This window comes from Salmo trutta, chromosome 21 (genome assembly GCF_901001165.1).
Source record: "Salmo trutta chromosome 21, fSalTru1.1, whole genome shotgun sequence".
NCBI classification, from domain to species: Eukaryota; Metazoa; Chordata; class Actinopteri; order Salmoniformes; family Salmonidae; genus Salmo; species Salmo trutta.
Window position 1 is genome coordinate 44,216,574 of NC_042977.1, and position 25,350 is coordinate 44,241,923.

A 25,350-nucleotide genomic window follows, 5' to 3' on the forward strand; every position below is an offset into this window, starting at 1 on the left:
CAGAGTTGAGTAACTGGATGGTAGCTGGCTGGTGATGGCTATATAACAGTCTGATGGCCTTGAGATAGAAGCTGTTTTTCAGTCTCTCGGTTCCAGCTTTGATGCACCTGTACTGACCTCACCTTCTGAATGATAGCGGGGTGAAAAGGCAGTGGCTAGGGTGGTTGATGTCCTTGATCTTTTTGGTCTTCCTGTGACATCGGGTGCTGTAGGTGTCCTGGAGGGCAGACAGTGTGCTCCCGGTGATACGTTGGGCAGACCGAACCACCCTCTTATGACATTGCCCTGTTGGGTGAGGTTTATGACCACCCCCATAAATACCTTTCCCCCTTTCCTCTCCACTCTACAGAATGGACTCTTGGAAAGCCCTGTGTTACCACAGAGAAAGTATGGTAACATCAAAAGGTTGGAGAATGGAACAATACTTCCCCTTTCTCAACCAGTTGAAAGTGTTCGTTGGTATCTGATGTCAGATCAGTTGGTGTCTGGGACATATCTGATATGACAAACTGTATCTGGGAAAGTCTACACATTCTAGTAATCACATTCACATGGAGTTGTTGTGCAATTTAAAAATGTTTAAATATGAAACTATTTGTGAGAAGATGAAATGTGATTTTAGCTTCTAAATGAGAGCATTGTTGTCATAAGTAAACTTATGCTCACTCAGTGGCCACGCCCAAGTGAACAGACATTGGTTGGAGAGGGATGAAACGCGCCCTTCTCTTCCCCAGTACAAAAGCCCCCATGACCCAATTCACGTCAGACTAAGCAAACCCTGGTGTGAGCTGTGGTTGTGTATGGCTGAACAACTACTAACGAAATTTACATGAGACCAGATCATGTGGAGGTGACGATGAATTTCGACTAGACCAGCCAGAATACAGCACGAGCTGATTACGGCAACTTGGTATGAACTTTGAACTATTATTCACTAAAGAAAAAGTCATACATCCGAGACGTAGAGTTATCAGCTGCAGCTGTAAACGTACGTGGCCTAGGAAAGGACAGACAATCTCCTAAGATCGACAGGGTACTTTAACGTATCCGTTCTACAACAGTACGACCAGAAAGATTCTTCAAAAGGACAATGGCGATCTCTGCTGGGCGAACCAGTCTTCCATATTCAACCCATTTATCGAAGGCAGCTCAGAGTAAATATATATCTTGCATTTTCCTTTTCTGAATGGGCGGTTATTAGAATGCATAAGATTGTCTTTATGGTAGCATAGCTTCTCAAGGTCCGATAGAGACTCAATCCCTTTGTCCCTCAGTCTTCCCGCTCTTTCATTCAAACCCAACCCCCTTCCTTTGTGTAACCAGCCGTCATATCGGATTAGTCCACTAGGGACTTTTCATGACATGATTAGTAATCAATGTATGATCTATCCTGTGTATATATATAATATATATGTAACTGTGATTTAGGTATTTAGTAAATAAATAATTAAGCCAATTTGTGTGTTGCTGATTCAACTTGTTAGCCAGGATTCGTGCAGATAACCAAGTACTTTACGACAATCAGAATGAGACTGAATAAGGTGACGATTAATAATTGACTTATTGATAAAGATATTCAGATCTTTAAGAGTGGATTCGGGAGATAACCGCTCTATATAAATGAATGCTTCTATGGTGCTCCAGGTTATTAATGGTTTAATTGTTGCATGGTTTAATTCAATCACATAATCAATTAAACGTTAGGTATTCGATTTGAAAAAAATAGCAACTCATAATTTAGTCAGAGACGTGACACTCTCGAGAGCCCTGCGGTTGCGGGCGGTGCAGTTGCGGTGCAGAATGCTCTGTAATGCATCTGTAAAAGTTTGTGAGGGTCTTAGGGGCCAAGCCAAATTTCTTCATGCTCCTGAGGTTGAAGAGGCGCTGTTGCACCTTCTTCGCCACACTGTGTGGGTGGACCATTTCAGAATGTCAGGGATGTGTACGCCGAGGAACTTGAAGCTTTCCACCTTCTCCACTGCGGTCACGTCGATGTGGATGTAATCCCTCTGCTGTTTCCTGAAGTCCAGCTCCTTCATTTTGTTGACATTGAGGGAGAGGTTATTTTCCTGGCACCACTCCACCAGGACCCTCCCCTCCTCCCTGTAAGCCGTCTCATCATTGTTGGTAATCAGGCCTACTACTGTTGTGTTGTCTGCAAGCTTGATGATTGAGTTGGAGGCGTGCATGGCCACGCAGTCATGGGTGAACTGGAAATGGAAGTGGGTCTAGGGTAAGTTAGAGGTGATATGATCCTTTACTAGCCTCTCAAAGCACTTCATGATGACAGTAGTGAGTGCTACAGGACGATAGTCATTTAGTTCAGTTACCTTTGCTTTCTTTGGTACAGGAACAATGGTGGACATCTTGAAGCATGTGGGGACAGCAGACTGCGATAGGGAGAGATTGAATATGTCTAAACACTCCAGCCAGCTGGTCTGAGGACGTGGCTAGGAATGCCATCTGGGACGGCAGTCTTGTGAGGGTTAACGCGTTTAAATGTCTTACTCACGTCGGCCACGGAAAACGAGGGCCCACAGTCCTTGGGAGCGGGCCGCGTCGGTGGCACTGTGTTAGCTTCGAAGCGGGCGAAGTGGTTTAGCTTGTCTGGGAGCAAGATGGTGTCTGCGACATAGCTCGTTTTCCCTTTGTAATCTGTGATGGTCTGTAGACTCCGCCACATACGTCTCGTGTCTGAGCCGTTATTTTGCGACTCCACTTTGTCTCTTTACAGACATTTTGCCTGTTTGATTGCCTTACAGAGTGAATAACTACACTGTTTGTATTCTGCCATATTCCCAGTCACCTGGGATGGTTAAATGCTTTCAGTTTTGCATGAATGCTGCCATCTAGCCACGGTTTCTGGTTTGGGTAGGTTTTAATAGTCACAGTGGGAACAACATCCCCTATACACTTCCTGATGAACTAAGTCACCATGTCCGTGTATACGTCAATTATATTTTCATAGACTACCTGGAATACATCCCAGTTCGCGTGATCAAAACAATCTTGAAGCGTGGATTCCGATTGGTAAGACCAGTGTTGAATAGTCCTTAGCACGGGTACTTCCTGTTTGAGTTTATGCCTATAGGAAGGGCGGAGCAAAATGGAGTCGTGATCTGACTTGCCGAAGGGAGGGCGTTGTTCTTTACCATTTATCAATAATTGTGAAAAAAATGCAGGCCTTATCTGACCATTTTATAGTATGTAATACACACAGTTTGGAGAAATGCAAGGAGATACTTAGAGAATCCAGACCATTTATCACTCTGGTCACCGATTGCCCTTAAATCGGGCAGGGCGGCAGGTAGCCTAGTGGTTAGAGCGTTGGACTTGTAACCAAAAGGTTGCAAGATCGAATCCCCGAGCTGACAAGGTAAATTTTTTTTTAAAACTGTCACTTTGCCCCTGAATAAGAATTAGTTCTTAACTGACAGGCCTAGTTAAAAAGTGGGTAAACTGTTTTCAAATTACTGTGGTTGAAAAAACGTTTCAAATTCTACTGCTCGGAGGGATTTAATCTGACATTGAGACATATTTTGGAAGAGAGACATTGAGTGCATTTGGTGATGAGGACTGGACTGCTTGCTATCTGTGAAAGGGTCTTCCCCCAAATCCACCTCTATAAGCATACAATATCTAAAATGTTAAATTATTTCATAGAACCTAGTTTACACCGGTTTGCCTTCATTCGTTTCAAAATGTCAACCAGATACTGGCACCTTCGCGCATGTATTTTGGGACTGTAACAGAATCCAGTCTTAATGGGAGGAGGTTAATTTACAGATTCAGAAGATCTTAGACAATATGCTCTTTCAACAAACCTATAACTTCTTTATTTTGACTAACACTGTGTATGATCCTGACACTTCTGAACATCTGTTTAATACTCTTGTCTAGTTTGTTAAAATATTTTTGATGTCCACACCTGAAATACTGTCTGCGAGGATGTGGCTTTCAGGCTCCTGCTATTATACTCGCAGGAGAAAAAAAAAAAATAAAAAAAAAAAAAAAAAAAAAAATCACTTTTGACCTGCATGAGAATACTGAGAAGTTCTGGAATATTTGGTCACCATTATGGTCCTATGTAGAAAACCTCCCATAAATGCCACATAAATCTTACGGCTGTGTTTTTATTTTACAACTGCAAATTTTTCTATTATTTTTAGTGTATTTTTACTTAACTCCCAGGACTCCGTCTGTGTGGTACAGTTTGTTTTGTTGTCTGTGTAAAACCTGATCAAGTAAAAAAAAATATATAAATATATATATATCTATCTATCTATCTATATATATCCCACACGGGCCAAATAAAAATCCCACACGGGCCAAATTCGGCCTGCGGGCCGCCAGTTGGAGAACCCTGGAGGAGGTGAGGTGAGTCTAGGTGTTGTCAGTACCTGTCTGAGATAGAGGAAGAAGCTGGAGTATTGTCCGGCCTCAGGTAGGTAAGACAGGAACACTGTGATGCAGATGAGAAGCACCGTGGAATCCTGGCCCACCTTCCGCAGAGACTGGAGAGGGGACATAGAATAAATTAGATTCAGATACATTTTGTTGTCAAACACAGATCGGTTGTCCTGTTCCTTAGAGATAGAGGCTCCCCTCAGGCAGAACGGTATTCAGCAAAATGACAGAATTCATAGTCGCACCAATATTGTCTTGAATGGTCGTTTTAGGACTGATGCCCAACTACTCAATGTATCCTCATTAGGCGCTGATGACGATTCCGTCCAAAGAGCATTACCATGACTTGAAAACACAATGACAATTCTAAAGAATGCAAATAATTAGTAGGAAAACCTTTTGTCATCATTTTGATGTCACGAGATTGACTTTAGTTGCAGTATAACGTTGGCTAGCTAGCTTATATTGAGAGATTTGAGATAGCATTGCTAGCTATTTTGGACTAACGTTAGCTAACTTTGCTAGCTAATGACAACATTGCAGTGGTGTACAGTACCAAAGTAAAAGTACTACTTAACCTCTATGGGCTAGGGGGCAGCATTGAGAATTTTGGAAAAAATATGTGCCCATTTTTAACTGCCTCCTACACCAACTCAGAGGCTAGAATATGCATATTATTGTTCAGGTTTGGATAGAAAACACCCTAAAGTTTCTAAAACTGTTTGAATGGTGTCTGTGAGTATAACAGAACTCATTTGGCAGGCAAAACCCTGAGACAGATTCTGACAGGAAGTGGATACCTGATGTGTTGAATTGACTTTAAGCCTATGCCATTGAAAAACAAAGGGGCTGATGAATATTTTGGCACTTCCTATTGCTTCCACAAGATGTCACCAGCCTTTACAAAGTGTTTTGAGTCTTCTACTCTGAGATCTGACCGAACAAGAGCCTTGGAACGGTGATGGCCCATTAGACACCTGGCGCGCGAGTTCATGTTGGGTACTCTCATTCCAATACGTTTTAAAAGAGAACCCAATCGTCCGCCTTGAATTTTATTCATGTTCTGGTTAAAAAAGGCCCTAATGATTTATGCGATACAATGTTTGACATGTTTGAACGAACGTAAATATATTTTTTCCGTTCGTGAAGTGAAGTCCGGCTGGCTTAGATCATGTGCTAACAACAGGGAGCTTTTTGGAACAAAACTACATTCGTTATGGACCTGGGATTCCTGGAAGTGACATCTGATGAAGAGAATCAAAAGGTAATGGATTATTTACATAGTATTTTCGATATTAGATCTCTCCAACATGGCGGTTAGTCTGTATCGCAAAGCGTATTTTTCTGGGCGCAGTGCTCAGATTATTGCAAAGTGTGATTTCCCAGTAAGGTTATTTTTAAATCTGGCAAGTCGATTGCGTTCAAGAGATGTAAATCTATAATTCTTTGAATGACAATATAATATTTTACCAATGTTTTCTAATATTAATTAATTATTTTGTTGTGATGACTTGACTGCCGGTTATTGGAGGGAAACGATTTCCTGAACATCAACGCCATAGTAAAACGCTGTTTTTGGATATAAATATGAACTTGATAGAACTAAAAATGCATGCATTGTCTAACATAATGTCCTACGAGTGTCATCTGATTGAGATTGTAAAAGGTTAGTGCATAATTTTAGCTGATTTTATGGTTTTGGTGACGCCTGTCTTTGAATTGACAATACATTACACACAGCTATTGTCAATGTACTCTCCTAACATAACCTAACTTTATGCTTTCGCCGTAAAACCTTTTTGAAATCGGACAACGTGGTTAGATTAAGGAGATGTTTATCTTTCAAAGGGTGTAAGATAGTTGTATGTTTGACAAATTTGAATTTTGACATTTATTTGGTTTCAAATTTGCCGCTCTTGAAATGCACCTGCTGTTGATAGGGTGCGCCACGGGTGGCACGCTAGCGTCCCAAATAGCCCAAAGAAGTTAAGTCGTTTTTGGGGACGTCTGTACTTTACTATTTATATTTGACAACTTTTACTGTACTAAATTCCTAAAGAAAATGATGAAGGGGAAGGGGTCGGCCTGCTCCTAGGAGGTAGTATACTACAGTACTATAATATTTTACTATATAGTATAGTACTCACAGCGAAGGGGTCAGCCTGCTCCCAGGAGATGGGTGCTCCCCAGGAGGCTGGTCTCATCTTCTCGGGCAACGACTCGGGGACGACCACCAGGATGAAAATGATGTCCAGCAGGGCGATGGCAGTAGCCAGTATCACTACCAGGGTGTCACCGTACGTCTCCGACAGGTACGCTCCAATGGCCGGGCTTGTTACTAGGCTGGCTGCAAAGGTAGCAGACACCTGAAGGGGGGGGGGGGGGGGGGGGCAGTAGATAAAGGAGACAAAGGGGAGAGGAGAGAGAACTAGTCATTCTAAAATCAGGAGTATGTATCTATCTATATATAGTTCAAAAGTCTTAGAAACGTCCTTGTTTTTGAAAGAAAAGCAAAAAAATGTGTCCATTAAAATATCAAATTGATCAGAAATACAGTGCAGACATTGTTAATGTTGTAAATGACTATTGTAGCTGGAAACGGCAGATTATTTATGGAATATCTACATCGGCGTACAGAGGCCCATTATTAGCAACCATCACTCCTGTGTTCCAACGGCACGTTGTGTTAGCTAATTCAAGTTTATAATTTTAAAAAGGCCAATTGATCATTTGAAAACCATTTTGCAATTATGTTAGCACAGCTGAAAACTGTTGTGCTAATTAAAGAAGCAATAAAAAAAAAATAATACACCAAAAAAAACAAAAAAAAACTGGCCTTTAGACTAGTTGAGTATCTGGAGCATCAGCATTTGTGGATTCGATTACAGGCTCAAAATGGCCAAAAACAAAGACCTTTCTTCTGAAACTCGTCAGTCTATTCTTGTTCTGAGAAATGAAGGCTATTTCATGCGAGAAATTGCCAAGAAACTGAACATCTTGTACAACGCTGTGTACTACTCCCTTCGCAGAACAGTGCAAACTGGCCTCTAACCAGAATAGAAAGAGTGGGAGGCCCCGGTGCACAACTGAGCAAGAGGACAAGTACATTAGAGTGTCTAGTTTGAGAAACAGACGCCTCACAAGTCCTCAACTGGCAGCTTCATTAACTAGTACCCGCAAAACACCAGTCTCAACGTCAACAGTGAAGAGGCGACTCTGGGATGCTGGCCTTCTAAGCAGAGTTCCTCTGTCCAGTGTCGGTGTTCTTTGGCACATATTAATCTTTTCTTTTTATTGGCCAGTCTGAGATATGGCTTTTTCTTTGCAACTCTGCCTAGAAGGCCAGCATCCCGGAGTCGCATATATATAAAACAGCAAAAATAACACTTATAGGATGTCCATCTAGGTTGTTATTTAGTTTCCCTCCTCACCAATCCGTAGGCTGTGCTCCTCTCGTGTTCTGCCGTGATGTCCGCCACATACGCAAAGATCACAGAGAAGGTGACGGCAAACACACCAGACATGGAAATGACTGCAAAGTACCACCTGAAGAGAGGACGGGAAGGAGGGAGGAGAAGAGATGAGTCAGGTGATATGTTAGCAAGTCTGTATATCTCTATTGTGACTGTGGATACCACTACAGTGGAGGTCCTGTTGAACCACAGGGAAACGACCGATACGGCGGCCAGCTGCTTAATCTACTCTAGAACTTAAAGCTGCAATATGTAACTTTTTGGACAACCCGACCCAATGCACATAGAAGTGTGTTATAGATCTGTCAGTCACATTGAAAGCAAGTCTAAGAAGTGGTAGATCTGTTCTATGTGCGCTGTTTCTATGCTTCCCTTCGTGTGTATTTTACTTTTGGTTTTGTACACCAGCTTCAAACAGCTGAAAATACAATTGTTTTGGTTATGAAAATGTATTTCACAGCGGTTTTGGATGGTACAATGATTCTCTACACCAGGGGTACTCAACGCTTACCCTACGAGGTCCGGAGGCTGCTGGTTTTCTGTTCTACCTGATAATTAACTGCACACACCTGGTGTCCCAGGTCTAAAATCAGTCCCTAATTAGAGGGAAACAATTAACAAAAATGCAGTGGAACTGGCTTGGATGTCCAGAGTTTGAAGGCCCTATACTACACTTGCTTGTTTTTTGTCACAAACTGAAATTAGAACTGTAGCAACCAGGAAATGGCGGCACAGTGCATCTTTAAAACACCGTCATGTCTCTACACACTTGAAGTTGACCATGCTTTTTTATTAATCTGGCTCTGCACAATCACAGCCCATTTAGATGTAGTGTGTGTGTGTGTGTGTGTTCTCACCATGGGCTGATCTTCATGAGGGGGATGGGGGCGCAGGTGAAGAAGACTGTTAGCAGCAGGAAGGACTTCCTACCCCATACATCTGATAACGCACCAATCAGAGGAGCACTCAGGAACGACAAAATACCCTAGGGGAGGGAGAGAGAGAGGGAGGGGAATGAGACCTTGGTGATCTGTGCACTGAAATAATGAGTAACTAACAGTTAACATAGATAATCTTTCACAGGTCCTGTTTGTGGCTCTAGTTCAGTAGTCCATGCTTTCCCAGGATACAACCTACTATACTAGGCATACACACTCCCACCTTTCATCTACACACACACACACACACACACACACACACACAACTTGAGGTTAACAACATCTACACAGACAACGAGGTTAACATCATTGAAACGCTCCACTACATAGTCAACAAGAGATTAACAGCATCTACACACCCAACTACATTAACAACCGGAGATTAAAATGGAACACGGCGAGTTTACATAATGAGTGTCCTAGCTACAGGCTAGACTCCAACAGGCTAGGCCGCTGTAAACTGTCGTTATCTTACCTTGACACCGTGAATAAGCCCATTCATCAGGAATGTGTGTTGAGGGAATGTTTGATGTAAGACCTGAAACAAACACAGACAACACCTCAACTGTTGTGTCCATACAGTAGCCTACAGTAAGATACTGTACTGTGTGGGTTAACACTTTAGTGTTAGTCAAACTAAAGCAGAGGAAAGTACTCATGCATTCACTTTCACAATATCGACTTCGATATAAAAAGAGACAAAACAAAAATAACTTGTGTCTGTATTAGTACAGGGTAACAAACTTATGACCTAAGGTGACTGGTCTTGACTACAGTAACCCCCCCCCCCCCCCCCAAAAAAAAGAATGCCTTTGACATTGCTGATGGGTAATTTGAAGAAAAAAGTAATTTACAACGACATGTGGTTGTCCCACCTAGCCATCTTAAGATGAATGCACAAACTGTAAATCGCTATGGATAAAGAGTCTGCTAAATGACAAGTATTTAAAAATGTTCACTTAGTCAACATTTAGTCAAACTACAGCACAGGAAAATACCCATTACACGATATCCACTTCATTATTTGATCGTGACCTTTCTGCGTCTGAGATACTGAGAGAACAAATACAATTAGTTAGGTCACAGAAACTAAAAAACAGGAGGTAGAAAGGTCGAAGGGACTCCAGCACACTGTGTAAAGTTAGGTATCTTTTAAAGTACAACGTTTTGTTTCATTGTTAACTGAAGGGAGGTCTAAGGAAGGTCACCGAAACACACACTGAGGCAAGCAGGCACATTGTATCATTTCTCTCAAATGCACAGAGGTCAGAAGCCAGGCACGGCAGTCCAAATACATGGGCTAAATCAATGCCATGCAGTTTAAAAACGTCAATAGTATTTGAGATGGTGGGGGGTGCAGCTTGAGAAGAAGTGGGGGAGGGGGTCATTGACACCAGTAGGAACATGACCCTGTGCATGTTCAGAGTCAGACAGGACGGAGAGAACAAATTATAGGATTGCATTCCAAGTGGTACCACCCTATTCCCTATGGGCCCTGGTCAAAAATTTTGTGCGCTATATAGGGAATAATGTGCCCTTTATGACACAGACAGGGTCTGAGTATTGGTCAGGAGGACATGGACTCAACAAACCTAGAGAAGCAAGATTAAAGGCCGGGACCTCGGCGATACCCTTCAAAATAAAAGTCCCACAATGAAGAAGGTAAAAAATAAAATTAGGAGGAAATCCTAGCAGACTTAGAAATGTATTTAACAATATAAAAAAAGAAATAAAAAAAGTTTAGGCTTTACATAATATCATAGAAGTGTTTACAACATTAAGAATAATGATTACTAGATTGTTATTTGCATTTACTGTTACCATAACAATAATTGTATTACCGTAATTTCCGGACTATTAAGCGCACCCGAATATTAGCCACACCCACTGAATAGAAAAATAAATATTATTTTGAACATAAATAAGCCGCACATGTCTATAAGCCGCAGGTGCCTACCGGTACATTGAAACAAATTAATTTTACACAGGCTTTAACGAAACACGGCTTGTAACAAAAATAAATAGGCTTTAACGAAACACGGCTTGTAACAAAAAATAAAAAATTAGCAGTAAGCTTTTTTTGTCTTTTTGCACCGAGTCAATTCCTCACGCTGCTGTTTCCAACGTCTTATCATCGACTCATTAAGACCAAGCTCCCTTGCAGCAGCTCTATTTCCTTTTCCAACAGCCAGATCAATCGCCTTCAACATGAAAGCTGCATCATATGCATTTCTCCGTGTCTTTGCCATGATGAGGGTGACAAAATGACTACCGTAATCAGAATGATGGAAAGTTTGAGAGCGCTCGATTTAATCTAAACAGTAAACAAAAAAGTTGTTTGACCTTAACCCGTTCGGCAATTTCATTGGTCTTATGAAAGCTTCATGCCGCCAAAAAACTGAGCACGTCACAGAATGTTTTTTTTTTACAAAAAAAATTGAAAGAGGGAAAAATCCATATATTAGCCACATCATTGTTTAAGCTGCGGGGTTCAAATCCTGGGGAAAAAGTTGAGGCTTATCGTCCGGAATTTACGGTATAATAATCAACTTCAGAAAACATTTAAATCCCATTGTTATTTTGCGGTCCTTAAAAAGGATTGGCCAATAAGCTTAAAAATGCAGAAATTGCTGACCCAACAGTAAGACAGAAGTTTCAAATAATACGCAAGATCCTCTTCATCACATTGGTAGAGAGTCAACGCACTGGGGCACAAACAGGTTGAATCATTGATTATTTGTAATAAATATTTTTATGAGACTGAAATTTGATAATGCGATGACACTAACCAACAGCAACATGATCTCACTAGGATACTGCCTCAATATTTTATTAGTCTAGCCAAAACACTTGACCTGATGCATATTGTGGTACGCATCGTTGGCCTCGGGCTGATTTAAAAATGTGTAAGTCTGCAGCCTGCTCATCATCATTAACATAATGTAGCCATTAACAGGTTCCAGATCTACTGATCACATTGATTCGCTTAATAAGGCCGATGTCCGCACCCCTGCGAAAATCTAATTAGCGTAATACAGAAATCCCCATTTTAAAAAAATCCATCAGTTTAAGCAAGAGATGTTTTTTGTTGCATTGGATGCATCTCAATTCACTGCATCCGCCTATGTAACACCTCCGCATCTGCGGTGAAAGGTGGCATAGCTACAGCAGTGTTTGTCAGTCCATAAGACATCCGGAAAACCGGTCTTCTCACAAAATAGTTTGTAGCATCCGAACGGTTTGGCCTACAAACTGTTTTGACCCCTCTATGAAAAGATGACTCACATACACAATGGTGTTCTCCATTCCACAAGTGTCTTGGGACTCATCTGAAGTCAGTACATAGCCAATCTGCCAACTTATGTCTGTAGCGTCCAAACAGTTTGGGCTACACACTGATATGACCTGTGTAAAAGGTGACACTCTCACGAACATGTCAGATGTTTTGCTCTGATGCCCACATGCCTCACAACTGTGTTCTTGGGGACATTCAATGCTGCAGAAATGTTTTAATACCCTTCCCCAGATCTGTGCCTCGACACAATCCTGTCTCGGAGCTCTACGGACAATTCCTTCAACCTCATGGCTTGGTTTTTGCTCTGACAGTACCAGTCAAAAGTTTGGACACACCTACTCATTCAAGGGTTTTTCACCATGAAGCATGGAGGTGTGATGGTGCTTTGCTGGCGACACTGTCAGTGATTTATTTAGAATTCAAAACGCACACTTAACCAGCATGGCTACCACAGCGTTCTGCAACGATATGCCATCCCATCTGGTTTGCGCTTAGTTCGACTATCATTTTGTTTTTCAACAGGACAATGACCCAACACACCTCCAGGCTGCGTAAGGGCTATTTGACCAAGCAGGAGAGTGATGGAGTGCTGCATCAGATCACCTGGCCTCCACAATCACACGACCTCAACCCAATTTAGTGTAGCAGGTAGCCTAGTGGTTAGAGCCTTGGGCCAGTAACTGAAAGGTTGCTTGATCGAACCCTCGAGCTGACAAGGTAAAAATCTGTCGTTTTGCCCCTGAACAAGGCAGTTAACCCACTGTCATTGTAAATAAGAATTTGTTCTTAACTTGCCTAGCTAAATAAAGGTTACGTTTTTTTTTTTAATTGAGATGGTTTGGGATGAGTTGGACCACAGAGTGAAGGAAAAGCAGCCAACAAGTTCTCAGCATATGTGGGATCTCCTTCAAGACTGTTGGAAAAGCATACCAGGTGAAGCTGGTTGAGAGAATGCCAAGAGTGTGCAAAGCTGTCATCAAGGCAAAGGGTGGCTACTTTTAAGAATACATTTGATTTGTTTAACACGTTTTTGGTTACTACATGATTCCATGTGTGTTATTTAATAGTTTTGATGGTCTTCACTATTATTCTACAATGTAGAAAATAGTAAAAATAAAGAAAAACCCTTGAATGAGTAGGTGAGTCCAATCTTACTGTACATATATAAATGTATACACAAAACTCACATAATATATCATACAAATAATAATTATTATTTCTATGACAACTAGTATAAAACATATCGATATTGTTATTAATAATAACATTTATCCTTTTCACCCTAAGTATATTGGATAGGACTCTTATTCTGAAGGATTAAAGACGAGACCCGGAAGTACTTATTCTTGCCTGCTTCACAGCAGGAAAATTAATGTACATTGGTAGTTCAATGAGCTGGGAACATTGATGCCAATCTCTAGTCTCCCCAGTGCCCTCTGATTAACCCAAAATGCTAAAATGTTGACGTCTCTGAAATGTAGTCAGGACAACAGTCAAGATCAGCACCATTAACACTCCACTCCAGACTTATTTATTTAACTAGGCAAGTCAGTTAAGAACAAATTCTCATTGTCAATGACGGCCTAGGAACTGCCTTGTTCAGGGACAGAACGACAGTTTTTTACCTTGTCAGCTCGGGGATTCGATCTAGCAACCTTTCTGTTAGTAGTCCAACGCTCTAACCACTAGGCTACCTGCCGCCCTAGACTGAGCAGACTAAAGGTCGAAAACACTCCGAAATGGGAGGTTCTACTGAACTTGTCCAATAATAAAAAGTTAAACACTTGTTTTCACATTACGTTGCAAAACATTTTGCTACCTTGTGCCGTAACGAACATCTGTGCCTGTCAATATTGTAGCTCAAAGATTGTTTGTGGTTATCATTTGTTTGGTTGGGGAGAAATGTGACTGGAGCCATCGTAAACGTGTAAGTGCCATTGCCAGGCAGTGTATGAAAAAATGATCTCCTGGACCGCAACACAATGTATTTTCATATTTAGTATTATATAAAAACAATTTGTAATAAGGGTTGTTTCATGAGATGAAATAAGATGGCAGAAATTTTCCAAGCGCAAAAAAAAGAGCTTATTTCTCAAAATTGTGCACACATTTGTTTATACACATTAGTGAGCATTTCTCCTTTGCCAAAATAATCCATCCACCTGACAGTTGTGGCATATCAACAAGCTGATCAAACAGCATGACCATTACACAGGTGCACTTTGTGCTGGGGACAATAAAGGCCACTAAAATGGACAGTTTTGTCACACAACACAATGCCACAGATGTCTCAAGAAGTTCAGGGAGTGTGCAACTGGCATACTGACTGCAGGAATGTCCACCAGAGCTGTTGCCAAATAATTAAAATGTTAATTTGTGAGAATTTAGCAGCATGTTCAACTGTCCTCACAACTGAAGACCACGTGTAACCACACCAGCCCAGGACGTCCACACCAGGGTCTTGACCTGACTGCAGTACGGCGTAGACTTCAGTGGGCAAACGCTCACCTTTGATGGCCACTGGCAGGCTGAAAAAGTGTGCTCTTCACGGATTAATCCCGGTGTCAACTGTACCGGGCAGATGGCGTCGTGTGGGCGAGCGGTTTGCTGATGTCAACGTTGTAAACAGAGTGCCCCATTGTGGCGGTGGGGTTATGGTATGGGCAGGCATAAGCTACATATTAACACAATTGCATTTTTTCTATAGATATTTGAATGCACAGAGATACCGGGATGAGACCCTGAAGACCATTGTCGTGCCAATTATCCACCGCCATCACCTCATTTTATTTTAATGACAATGCATGGCCTAATGTCGCAAGGATCGGTACACAATTCCTGGAAGCTGAAAATGTCCCATTTCTTCCATGGCCTGCATACTCAGACAAATCACCGATTGAGCCTGTGTGGGATGCTCTGGATCGATTAGTATAACAGCGTGTTCCAGTTCCCAACAATATCCAGCAACTTCACACAGCCATTGATGACGAGTGGGACAACATTCCAAAGGCGACAATCAACTCTATGCAACGGAAATGTGTCACGCTGCATGAAACATATGGTGTTTAAGGTGTCTGTGACCAACTGATGCATACCTGTATTTCCAGTCATGTGAAATCCATAGATTAGGGCCTAATGAAATTTTTTGAATTGACTGATTTCTTTATATTAACTCTAAGTCAAAATATTTTTAAACTGTTACATGTTGGGTTTATATTTTTGAACATTGTATATAGTTTGTCTGATATGATTAGTTCTTTCAGTAGTTCTTCCATTGAGGGGAGTCGCGTTTACATCTAGACCCCGTCCCAAATAGCACCCTACTGTGAGAGAAAAATTACATATTTACCTGATTTGATATTAAATGTTTAACAATTAATACTTAACTAATAGTAAAGACATTTCTGTCCTAATAGTGTGTGTTTTTATGGTCTCCACTCTAGTTCCCTGCAGCTAATCTGGGCATATGGTCACCAGAGATGGCTTGAGCTGACAAATGAGTTAAAGACTGCATTACATAGACAATAATGTTTTTTTTACTAGGGATAGCTTAGGAGTAGAACAATCCCTCCTTGTCTCAAAATCGTCCTTGCATCTGGGAGACTAATCCAGGGTGGGGTTAAGGCAGTGCTTCTCAATTATTTTCTGTTACGCCCCCCCTAGGAAGAAGTAAACATTTCGCGCCCCCCCAACTCTCCGCCGCGACTGTAAATAGTATCATTTGTCTATAAAATTGTTATAAGTACACCTCTGCATAACATTGTATTATTATTTTTGCAGCACTTGCGTCATCCAGCATGAGAGACCATGTCTAATGCTGCAGGCAGTATCAGCTCCTCTGCTATGGAGTGGGGTTTTTTGCACTGAGCAATTTGGTACGCCACCTTATATGATGCTAACAGTGCTCGCTGGTTTACTGAAGTAGCATTCACAAAGCGGGACGATTGTTGACAATATTCGGCACGTTTTCGATGAAAAAACTCAAGCGGCTTATCAGCGTGATTGGGGTGTAATGTCTTTAAGTGACGCCTTAATTTATTTGGCTTCATGCTGTCCGCTGCCAACATTTTTAGACAGAGTAAACATACCGGTCTTTCCTCGTCTCCCACCGTAGTCACAGTGAAGCCAAGCGCTACATTCGCTTCGTCATATTTCCTCGTCTTAGCTTTCGGGAGACTTACGTTTGTCTCATTATCTCCGTCTCTCTCCGCCTTTCTTTTCATCCCTGTTAAATATTTTTCCATGTTGTCTCTTAAGGGTTTGTTATCTGCACTTCATATCTCCTGCTCTGTGCTGTGTGATCTTGTTCGATTAAAAAAAAAACTACTACGGGGCAAAAAAAAGCGTGTTCCCCGGGGTCACGCGCCCCCCCTGGCATCGCTCCGAGCCCCCCCAGGGGGGCGCGCCCCACTATTTGAGAAGGACTGGGTTAAGGCAACAACCCACATGCAGATAATGACAGGATGAACCCAGAGTGGCTTATGATGCTCCTTGGTGTGCATGGGAGGGGTTGAACCAACCACGACTAAGTATTGTTAGTATCCGCTATATATAGTAATCTGCATTTGTGTAAAGTTACTCGGTCCAACAACCAAGGGTTGACCAGGCTCATTATTAAAATAATTAAATAAAGATGATTGTCATTTCTTCAAACAATGTCTCTCACTTGATTAGAATATTCCACGACACTATATAGCGCACTACTTTTGACCAGAGCCCTATTGGCCCCTCTCAAAAGTAGTGCACTATATAGGGAATAGGGTGCCATTTGGGACTCAGCCCTATAACAACCTTGCACTGAACTTCTCTCTCACTCGCTTTCTGATAAGCCCTTTCGAAAGTGAAAAGAGACCATGTTCAAATACACTGTTTGATGTCCCTTTACATATTCAGTCCATTAGTTCCTACCGACACAGAGCCTCTCATCCACACAACAGGCTGCGTCATCAGGCTCGCTCAACATTTAATTATCAATTAAAATTATTCATAGCCGTTAGTGCAGCTGTTTGTGGGGAAATGTCACTCCCTGGTTGGGCTTAGGAAAGAATTAGGAATGGGTGGGTGGTATGAATGCAATATAAAACAGTCATTATGAATGCTTTATACAATCCGGTCCTTTTGGGGGACGAGGGTTCTTATCATTTTGGTCATTTAGCAGACACTCTTATCCAGAGCGGCTTGTTGTGCTCAGTGGTGGTGTGCAATGGGGCTGGCTCAGTGGTGGCTTAGACACCTATAGAGATGTGAGATATTGATGAGAAACATTGTAATATTAGGGTTTTTCCTGGATCAAAATGGGGCTTAGGTGGTGGGCGTGGCGGGGGTATGGCCACGAGGGTGGCCAATGGTGAGGTCGCCGACTTGACATTTTAGAGGCCCTCGTTGGACACAGTGACAATTTAGCGGTTTTAAAGCTAATTTCTTGCTATTCTACACATCTTTCCATAAGGCTGAAATAACATTTGCCGTTTTAAAGCAAATTTCCAGCAATTCTACACATCTTTCCATCGCTTATGCTATTTGAGCGACACAAACGTTATAAAATCAAATGGGGCCATGACCAAAATACTTTTGAATGAATCATTTGGGGAATTTTTGATTCTCCCTGACTGTGAAGCTTTTATTTTGGTGATTGTTAGTTCTTAAAGAATATCTTATTGAAATATATATTTATATCCATTATCTCTTCTACAAACTTTATATCTGATTTGAGTTGTTTAAGTTGGGGGGGGGGGGCATAGGCAGCCCGAAACACTTAGGCGGCACGCCAAATGGTTTTCTGCATAGAAAAGTCCCTGAATGTAACGGTTTGCGTTAGGTGGTTCATCATGTTTTACATTTTACTTTTTAGTCATTTTAGCAGACGCTCTTATCCAGAGCGACTTACAGTAGTGAATGCATACATTTCATACATTTTTTCTCCGTACTGGTCCCCTGTGGGAATCGAACCCACAACCCTGGCGTTGCAAACACCATGCTCTACCAACTGAGCCACACACACCTTATAGTTACGCTTTAACAAGGAGCTTGAGTTCGATACAATTTCTTCTCCCAGACCGGTAATGCGGTCAGGACAAACTCAGGGCACGAGGCGTACTGCATGCTTTGGCCTCCGGTGTGATGGCCATTTGGGCTAGCGTGGGCTAGCGTGGGCTAGCGTGGGCACGTGTTGTTGAAGCTTGTTTTGCATACAGTTGCAAGGTGGGTTGTAGATTACTGTGATCATGGGCAAGGTAGCCAATGAGCATGCATTGTATATCCCAGCTGTATGTATCCCTAAGTAACCACTAACCGTGGGTTTAATAGTTGAGAGGAGCAGTTTGTCTCAGGTGTGACAGGTGCTGGTTTACTCATGTGATAACGGCCGAGAAGCCGGTGTTTGGAGGATATATTGGCATGAGTGTCGTTAGGCCCAAGACGTCATAGCTTTAGCCGGTGGTAAATTTGTGGAAGACACAGGCGTTCGTTGCTTTCCTGTTCCCTACCGCGCGTAGCACAGGCATGGCTGTTCCCTACCGTACGTAGCACAGGCGTGGCTGTTCCCTACCGTACGTAGCACAGGCATGGCTGTTCCCTACCACATGTAGCACAGGCATGGCTGTTCCCTACCACGCGTAGCACAGGCGTGGCTTTCCTGTTCCCTACTGTACGTAGAACAATGTAAGCTAGAGAACAGGTGGTGGTTTGGCCTACCGTGAGCATGGGTTGTATCACTACTGTTAGCAATGGGTGTGGCGTGCTCAGGGGTTTGATGGCGGGTTAACCTACCGTTAGCATGGTGTGGTGTGCTCAGGGGGTTAACATACCGTTAGCATGGTGTGGTGTGCTCAGGGGGTTAACATACCGTTAGCATGGTGTGGCGTGCTCAGGGGTTTGATGGGGGGGGTTAACATACCGTTAGCATGGGTGTGGCGTGCTCAGGGGTTTGATGGGGGGGGGGGGTTAACATACTGTTAGCATGGTGCGGTGTGCTCAGGGGTTTGATGGGGGGGTTAACATACCGTTAGCATGGGTGTGGCGTGCTCAGGGGTTTGATGGGGGGGGGTTAACCTACCGTTAGCATGGGTGTGGCATGCTCAGGGGTTTGATGGGGGGGTTAACATACCGTTAGCATGGGTGTGGTGTGCTCAGGGGTTTGATGGTGGGGTTAACATACCGTTAGCATGGGCGTGGTAAGAAGCCCCCAGGCAAAGAACTCCAGGAAGATCACCACCACAGCATGATAGACGCTGGGATCACCCATCCCCTGGGGCTACAGCATGGAGAGAGAGAGAGAGAAGAGGAACGGAAAAGAGAGATAAGAGAAAAGGAGGGAGGGAGGGAGGGAGGGGGGAGAGAAAGGAGAAAATAAGAAAAAAAAAAGATTAGCTGACAGGCGTACAATTCCAAAATGCTGTATGCACATCCACAAAACTTTAATTTAAAAATAGCCAACGGACAACACTCGTTTCAAAAGTAGTGTGTGCAGTGTGAGTGAACATCCGGTGCAACCGGTGCTGAGTATAGTGAGTGGGACTGCCCTTCTAACTCCAAGTGTCCACTAACATGTTCACTTCTGTTCATCGATTTAAAAAGGAAAAGACTGGTGAAATATGATGGAACTCCCTACCCATGCTAACACCAATCCAATCCTTTTACATGCGTGGGGAGGAATGCAGAAGCGTACACTTCCCAGAGATGGAAGAGGGGACATGGGAGTCTTGACAGAGAGGTGGGAAAGCAGTGTTGGCTGTAAAGGCAGGGCTGGGTGTGTTCGTTCTAGACCACAAATCATGCAATGTAATGTCAAGAACGGCTAGTTTCATTCTGACTGCCATCGCCTAGATCAAGCTAGTCTGCAGGTAACCAAGACCGTGTCAAAGGCTATTCGAGATCCAAAGTATTATTGTTGAGAACATGTGAGATCTCATTGGCTCAAGACTATAGCCAACATAAACAAGTGGCATCTCCCTCAATTCTAGTACCTACCCAAACCATGCTCCAAAGGACCACATTACTCAATCAAGATCATTGACCCGCCCCCTGGTGCAGTTTGAGTCCATGTGGAGGAGAGTGATAGGGGCGGTGAAGATGGGGGTGTGAGCAGGTGGGTCTGGGCAGGGGTGATGTTGTCAATGTTTGTGTCCGGCTGCATGTCGTTGTTTGTATTGTAAAAAAATATATACACTACCGGTCAAAAGTTTCAGAACACCTACTCATTAAAGGGTTTTTATTTGAACTATATTCTACATTGTAGAATAATAGACACCAAAACTATGAAATAACATATGGAATCATGTAGTAAGCCAAAAAGTGTTAAATCAAAATATATTTTATATTTGAGAGTCTACAAAGTAGCCACCATTTGCCTTGATGACAGCTTTGCACACTCTTGGCAGTCTCTCACCCAGCTTCATGAAGAATGCTTTTCCAACAGTCTTGAAGGAGTTCCCACATATGCTGAGCACTGGTTAGCTGCTTTTTCTGCACTCTGCGGTTCATCCCAAACCATCTCAATTGGGTTGAGGTCAAGTGATTGTGGAGGCAAGGTCATCTGACGCAGCACTCCATCACTCTCCGTCTTGGTCAAATAGCCCTTACGCAGCCTGGAGGTGTGTTGGGTCATTGTCCTGTTGAAAAACAAATGATAGTCCCACTAAGCGCAAACCAGATGGGATGGCGTATTGCTGCAGAACGCTGTAGTATCCATGCTGGTTAAGGGTGCGTTTTGAATTCTAAATCACTGACAGTGTCACCAGCAAAGCACCCCCCACACCTCCATGCTTCACAGTGGGAACCACACATGTAGCGATCATCCATTCACCTACTTTGCGTCTCACAAAGACATGGCAGTTGGAACTAAAAATCTCCAATTTGGACTAAAAAGACAGACTTCCACCAGTTTAAAGACCGTTACTCGAGATTCTTGGCCCAAGCAAGTGTCTTCCTCTTCTTAGTGTCCTTTAGTAGTAGTTTCTTAGAAGCAATTCGACCACGATGGCCTGATTCACGCAGTCTCCTCTTTACAGTTGATGTTGAGATGTGTCTGTTACTTGAACTCTGTGAAGCATTTATTTGGGCTGCAATTTTTGAGGCTGGTAACTTTAATGAACTTATCCTCTGCAGCAGAGGTAACTCTGGGTCTTCCTTTCCTGTGGCGGTCCTCATGAGAGCCAGTTTCATCATAGCGCTTGATGGTTTTTGCGACTGCACTTGAAGAAACTTTTAAAGTTATTGACATTTTCCACATTGACTGACTGTCGTTTATCTTTGAGCTGTTCATGCCATAATATGGACTTGGTCTTTTACCAAACCGGGCTGTCTTCTGTATACCACCCCTACCTTGTAACACAAGTGATTGCCTCAAACACGTCAAGGAGGAAATAAATTCCAGAAATTAACCTTTTAACAAGGCACACCTGTTAACTGAAATGCATTCCAGGTGACTTCCTCATGAAGCTGGTTGAGAGAATGCCAAGCGTGAACAAAGCTGTCATCAAGGCAAAGGGTGGCTACTTTGAAGACTCTTAAATAAGATACATTTTTATTTATTTAACACTTTTTGGTTAATACATGATTCCATAGTTGAGGTCGTCACTATTATTCTAGAATGTAGAAAATAGTAAACAAAGAAAAACCCTGGAATGAGCAGGTGTCCAAACTTTAGACTGGTACCACACACACACTAGATGACTGACAGGGCTCGTTGTTTTGAAGCCATCGCGCCTCCATCTTCATACTACCCCACCATTGTGTTGAAGCCACCGTGCCTCCATCTTGGCTCTCCCCCACCACTGTAAAAACTATTTTGGAAGCTATATAATTGCATTTTATGATTTTTTGTTGTTGTTGCAATGTTTATTCTATTACAGACACCTTAATGCATAGTTTTAAATTATGTGAGCTAAACATTAAAAAAAGATACAAAAATATGAATGGAAAATTCAACACCATACAACATTGCAGTTTGGTCTTGATCGGATTTACAGAGAAACTGCGCAATGAGTGCAGAGAAAAAAAATTATACCTAATGCAATTCAAATAACTGAACCGATGGTGAAGTAGTAAAAAAAAAAAACGAATTGAGATACAATAGAATTCCATTCATTCCTACGGAGGACTACTCCTTCTGGGGAGTGCCAACATGGCTGAACTATTGCTTCAAAGCCTCTCATTGGCCAACACACAGCATTAGCGATCCAATGTTTATCTACACTGAGTGTACAAACATTAGGAACACCTGCTCCTTCAACGACAGACTGACCAGGTGAAAGCTATGATTCCTTATTAAATCCACTTCAAATCAGTGTAGATGAAGGGGGAGACCGGTTAAATAATGACTTTTAAGCCTTGAGACTGAATGATACACAATCCATGAGGGTGAATGGGCAACACAAAATATTTAAGTGCCTTTGAACGGAGAGTAGTAGGTGCCAGGCACACCAGTCTGTGTGTGTCAAGAACAGCAACGCTGCTGTTTTTTTCCCCCACGCTCAACAGTTTCCCGTGTGCATCAATGATCCACCACCCAAAGGACACATTAAACTTGTCAACTATGGGCAGCATCCCTGTGAAACGCTGTTGACACCTTGTAGTCCATGCCCCGACTAATCGAGACTGTTATGAGGGCAAAAGGGGGTGCGACTCAATATTTGTAAGGTGTTCCTAATGTTTTCTACACCATTGCAAACAACTGACACCGAGTTAAACGGTGTTCGACTTGCTTTGTTTGAATACTACAGTAGCTTGACTAGTTATCGCATACACTTGAGGCTAAATTTGAATCTAAAGCTAAAAAAAAACAACATCTTACGTCAAACACAACACCAAACAAACTCGGATGAAGCGTGGCTCAAAGCTAACAGCTGACTTGCTAGCTCGCCGTGTCTGGTTTCCTATAAACGTTACAACCTGTACCACCTAGCAAACATTAGCTCACGTTAGCTAGCCAACAGCTGCTAGTTTAACATGAGACACTAGTGAGCTGACATGTTAAACTGCCTAGTCCGAAAACGACGGGTAGCTAAACTTGATAAAACAAAATAAAATATCATGCAAAACATGTCAATGTGCATAGGTATTAGGCTAACGAAGAAAAATAGCAAAATATGTTAGCTAACGTTACTCACACTGCCTCCATCTTTTATTATAATTTTCTTAGCCAGAAGAACGCTGCGGTTCAGCCGCTTTTTCTTCTTCTTTTCTCCCGTCATTGTTAACTTATGTCCATTCTTGATGTCAGAGGGGTAACTTCAGTAATAAGCTCTGGAAAATGATTAATATTTGACTTCGCCTTCTCTGGCTACATAGCAAGTGATTACCCAATGCACATTTCCCCACCTCATTTTGATCCATCTTCCTGTTTAAAAAGCAAACCGCCCCTCCGATACGACACTTAGCCCTGATTGGCAGGCGCTAAGGAGGCGGAAGAGGAACCTCTGGATTTGATAGGTTCAGTAAAAAGTTTGTATTATCGATTACAAAATGTATTTTTGTCGACATCATCTGTAAGTTTTGCCAGAACAGAGGAACATCCTTTCGGGCAGTACAGTAACACATGCTCTGATATTATTAGAATTAATTGGAGGCGGCATGTGTTCATCTGTCCCTTTTCACCATACAAAAAAAATTAATAAAAGTAGTCTACAGTTAGTTACCTTTTCACCTCGTCTTCGTGTATTGGTTGTTTGGCACAGAGACATGTCCATCAAATATGTAAGTGAAAACCCAACATGCAACAATTGCATTGAGTTTACAGGGTTACAGTTCGAGGAAATCAGTCAGTTGAAATACATGCATTAGGCCCTAATCTATGGATTTCACATGACTGGGAATACAGATGCATCTGTTGGTCACAGATAACTTAACAAAAGTGGGCCTCAGGATCTCAAGATGGTATTTTTGTGCAATCAAATTGCCATCATTGTTGTCTGTAGCTTATGCCTGCCCATACCATAACCCCACCGCCAGCATGGGGCACTCTGTTCACAACGTTGACATCAGCAAACCGCTCACCCTCAGACACCATACACGTGGACTGGTTGTGAGGCCGGTTGGACGTACTGCCAAATTCTCTAAAATGACGTTGTATGCGGTTTATGGTAGAGAAATTAACATTAAAATCTCTGGCAACAGCTCTGGTGGACATTCCTGCAGTCAGTATGCCAATTGCACGCTCCCTCAAAACTTGAGACATTTGTGGCATTGTGTTGCGTTACAAAACTGCACATTTCAGGGGTCTTTTATTGTCCCCAGCACAAGGTGCACCTGTGTAATAATCATGCCGTTTAAATCAGCTTCTGGATATGCCACACCTTCCAGGTGGATGAATTATCTTGGCAAAGGAGAAATGCTCACTAACAGGGATGTAAACAAATTCATGCACAAAATTAGAGAGAAATAAGCTTTTTGTGCATATGGAACATTTCTGAGATCTTTAAGTTTCAGCTCATGAAACATGGCACCAACACTTTACATGTTGCGTTTATATTTTTTGTTGTGCTGAGGAGTATTTCTGTCCGTAATAAAGCCCTTTTGTGTTGAAAAAAACTCATACTGATTGGCTGGGTCTGGCTCCACAGTTGGTGGGCCTATGCCTTCCCATGCCCACACATAATCCATACATTAGGGCCTAATGTATTTATTTCAATTGACTGATTTTCTTATAACTCAGTAAAATCTTAGAAATTGTTGCATTTACATTTTTGTAAAGTATAATTCGGAATTACCCCATTCATAATACACAGACTGGATGAAACTGGATGAATTTGTGATACTTGATAAAGTAATGTACAAAATTACTGATGTGAGCAGGCAGTCAGTCAATCTATGAGGGAGAGAGAAGGTGCATTATCTTAAAGGTAGACTCAGCGATATGAAGTACATGCTCAAAGTAAATAGCATTGTCGGTCAATTTACGCAACAACTAAGAGCGTTGAAGTGAGGCTAAACTTCTCCGCTGTTTTCGTCTCGTATGCTTCACATTGTAACTCTGTGAAACAAACTCATGCAGATTCTGTCTAAGAGCAAAGTCTTGCATCTCGCTCATCGCAATCTCTCCAGTGCTGCTCGTGTCTACATCATTTAGCTGAGTCAACCTTTAATTGTCATGTTTTTTAGGGGAGATGCTTGTGAAAATGTGAAAATATGTCAATAAATATATTGTAAAAAAAAAAAAAAAAAACAGGAGGACCAAGGTGAAAATATCCATCTCAATTTCACAGAAAACAGAAAAACACAAATATGCTGATGACTGTAT

At 42.2% G+C, this 25,350-nt stretch overlaps 1 protein-coding gene across 1 annotated transcript in view; it reads right to left on the reverse strand.

Moving 5' to 3' along the window:
* LOC115157527 (hippocampus abundant transcript 1 protein) overlaps nt 1-23,506 on the reverse strand; it is a 45,554-nt gene extending 22,048 nt beyond the window's left edge. The window contains exons 1-7 of the mRNA XM_029705868.1: nt 23,222-23,506; nt 19,270-19,365; nt 9,294-9,356; nt 8,738-8,865; nt 7,839-7,953; nt 6,555-6,773; nt 4,401-4,514 (exon numbers count right to left, since the gene is read on the reverse strand). Coding sequence (XP_029561728.1) covers nt 4,401-4,514; nt 6,555-6,773; nt 7,839-7,953; nt 8,738-8,865; nt 9,294-9,356; nt 19,270-19,365; nt 23,222-23,305 — 819 coding nt within the window. The 5' untranslated portion in view covers nt 23,306-23,506. The remainder of the gene's footprint in view (nt 1-4,400; nt 4,515-6,554; nt 6,774-7,838; nt 7,954-8,737; nt 8,866-9,293; nt 9,357-19,269; nt 19,366-23,221) is intronic.
* Between the last annotated feature and the right edge of the window lie 1,844 nt (nt 23,507-25,350).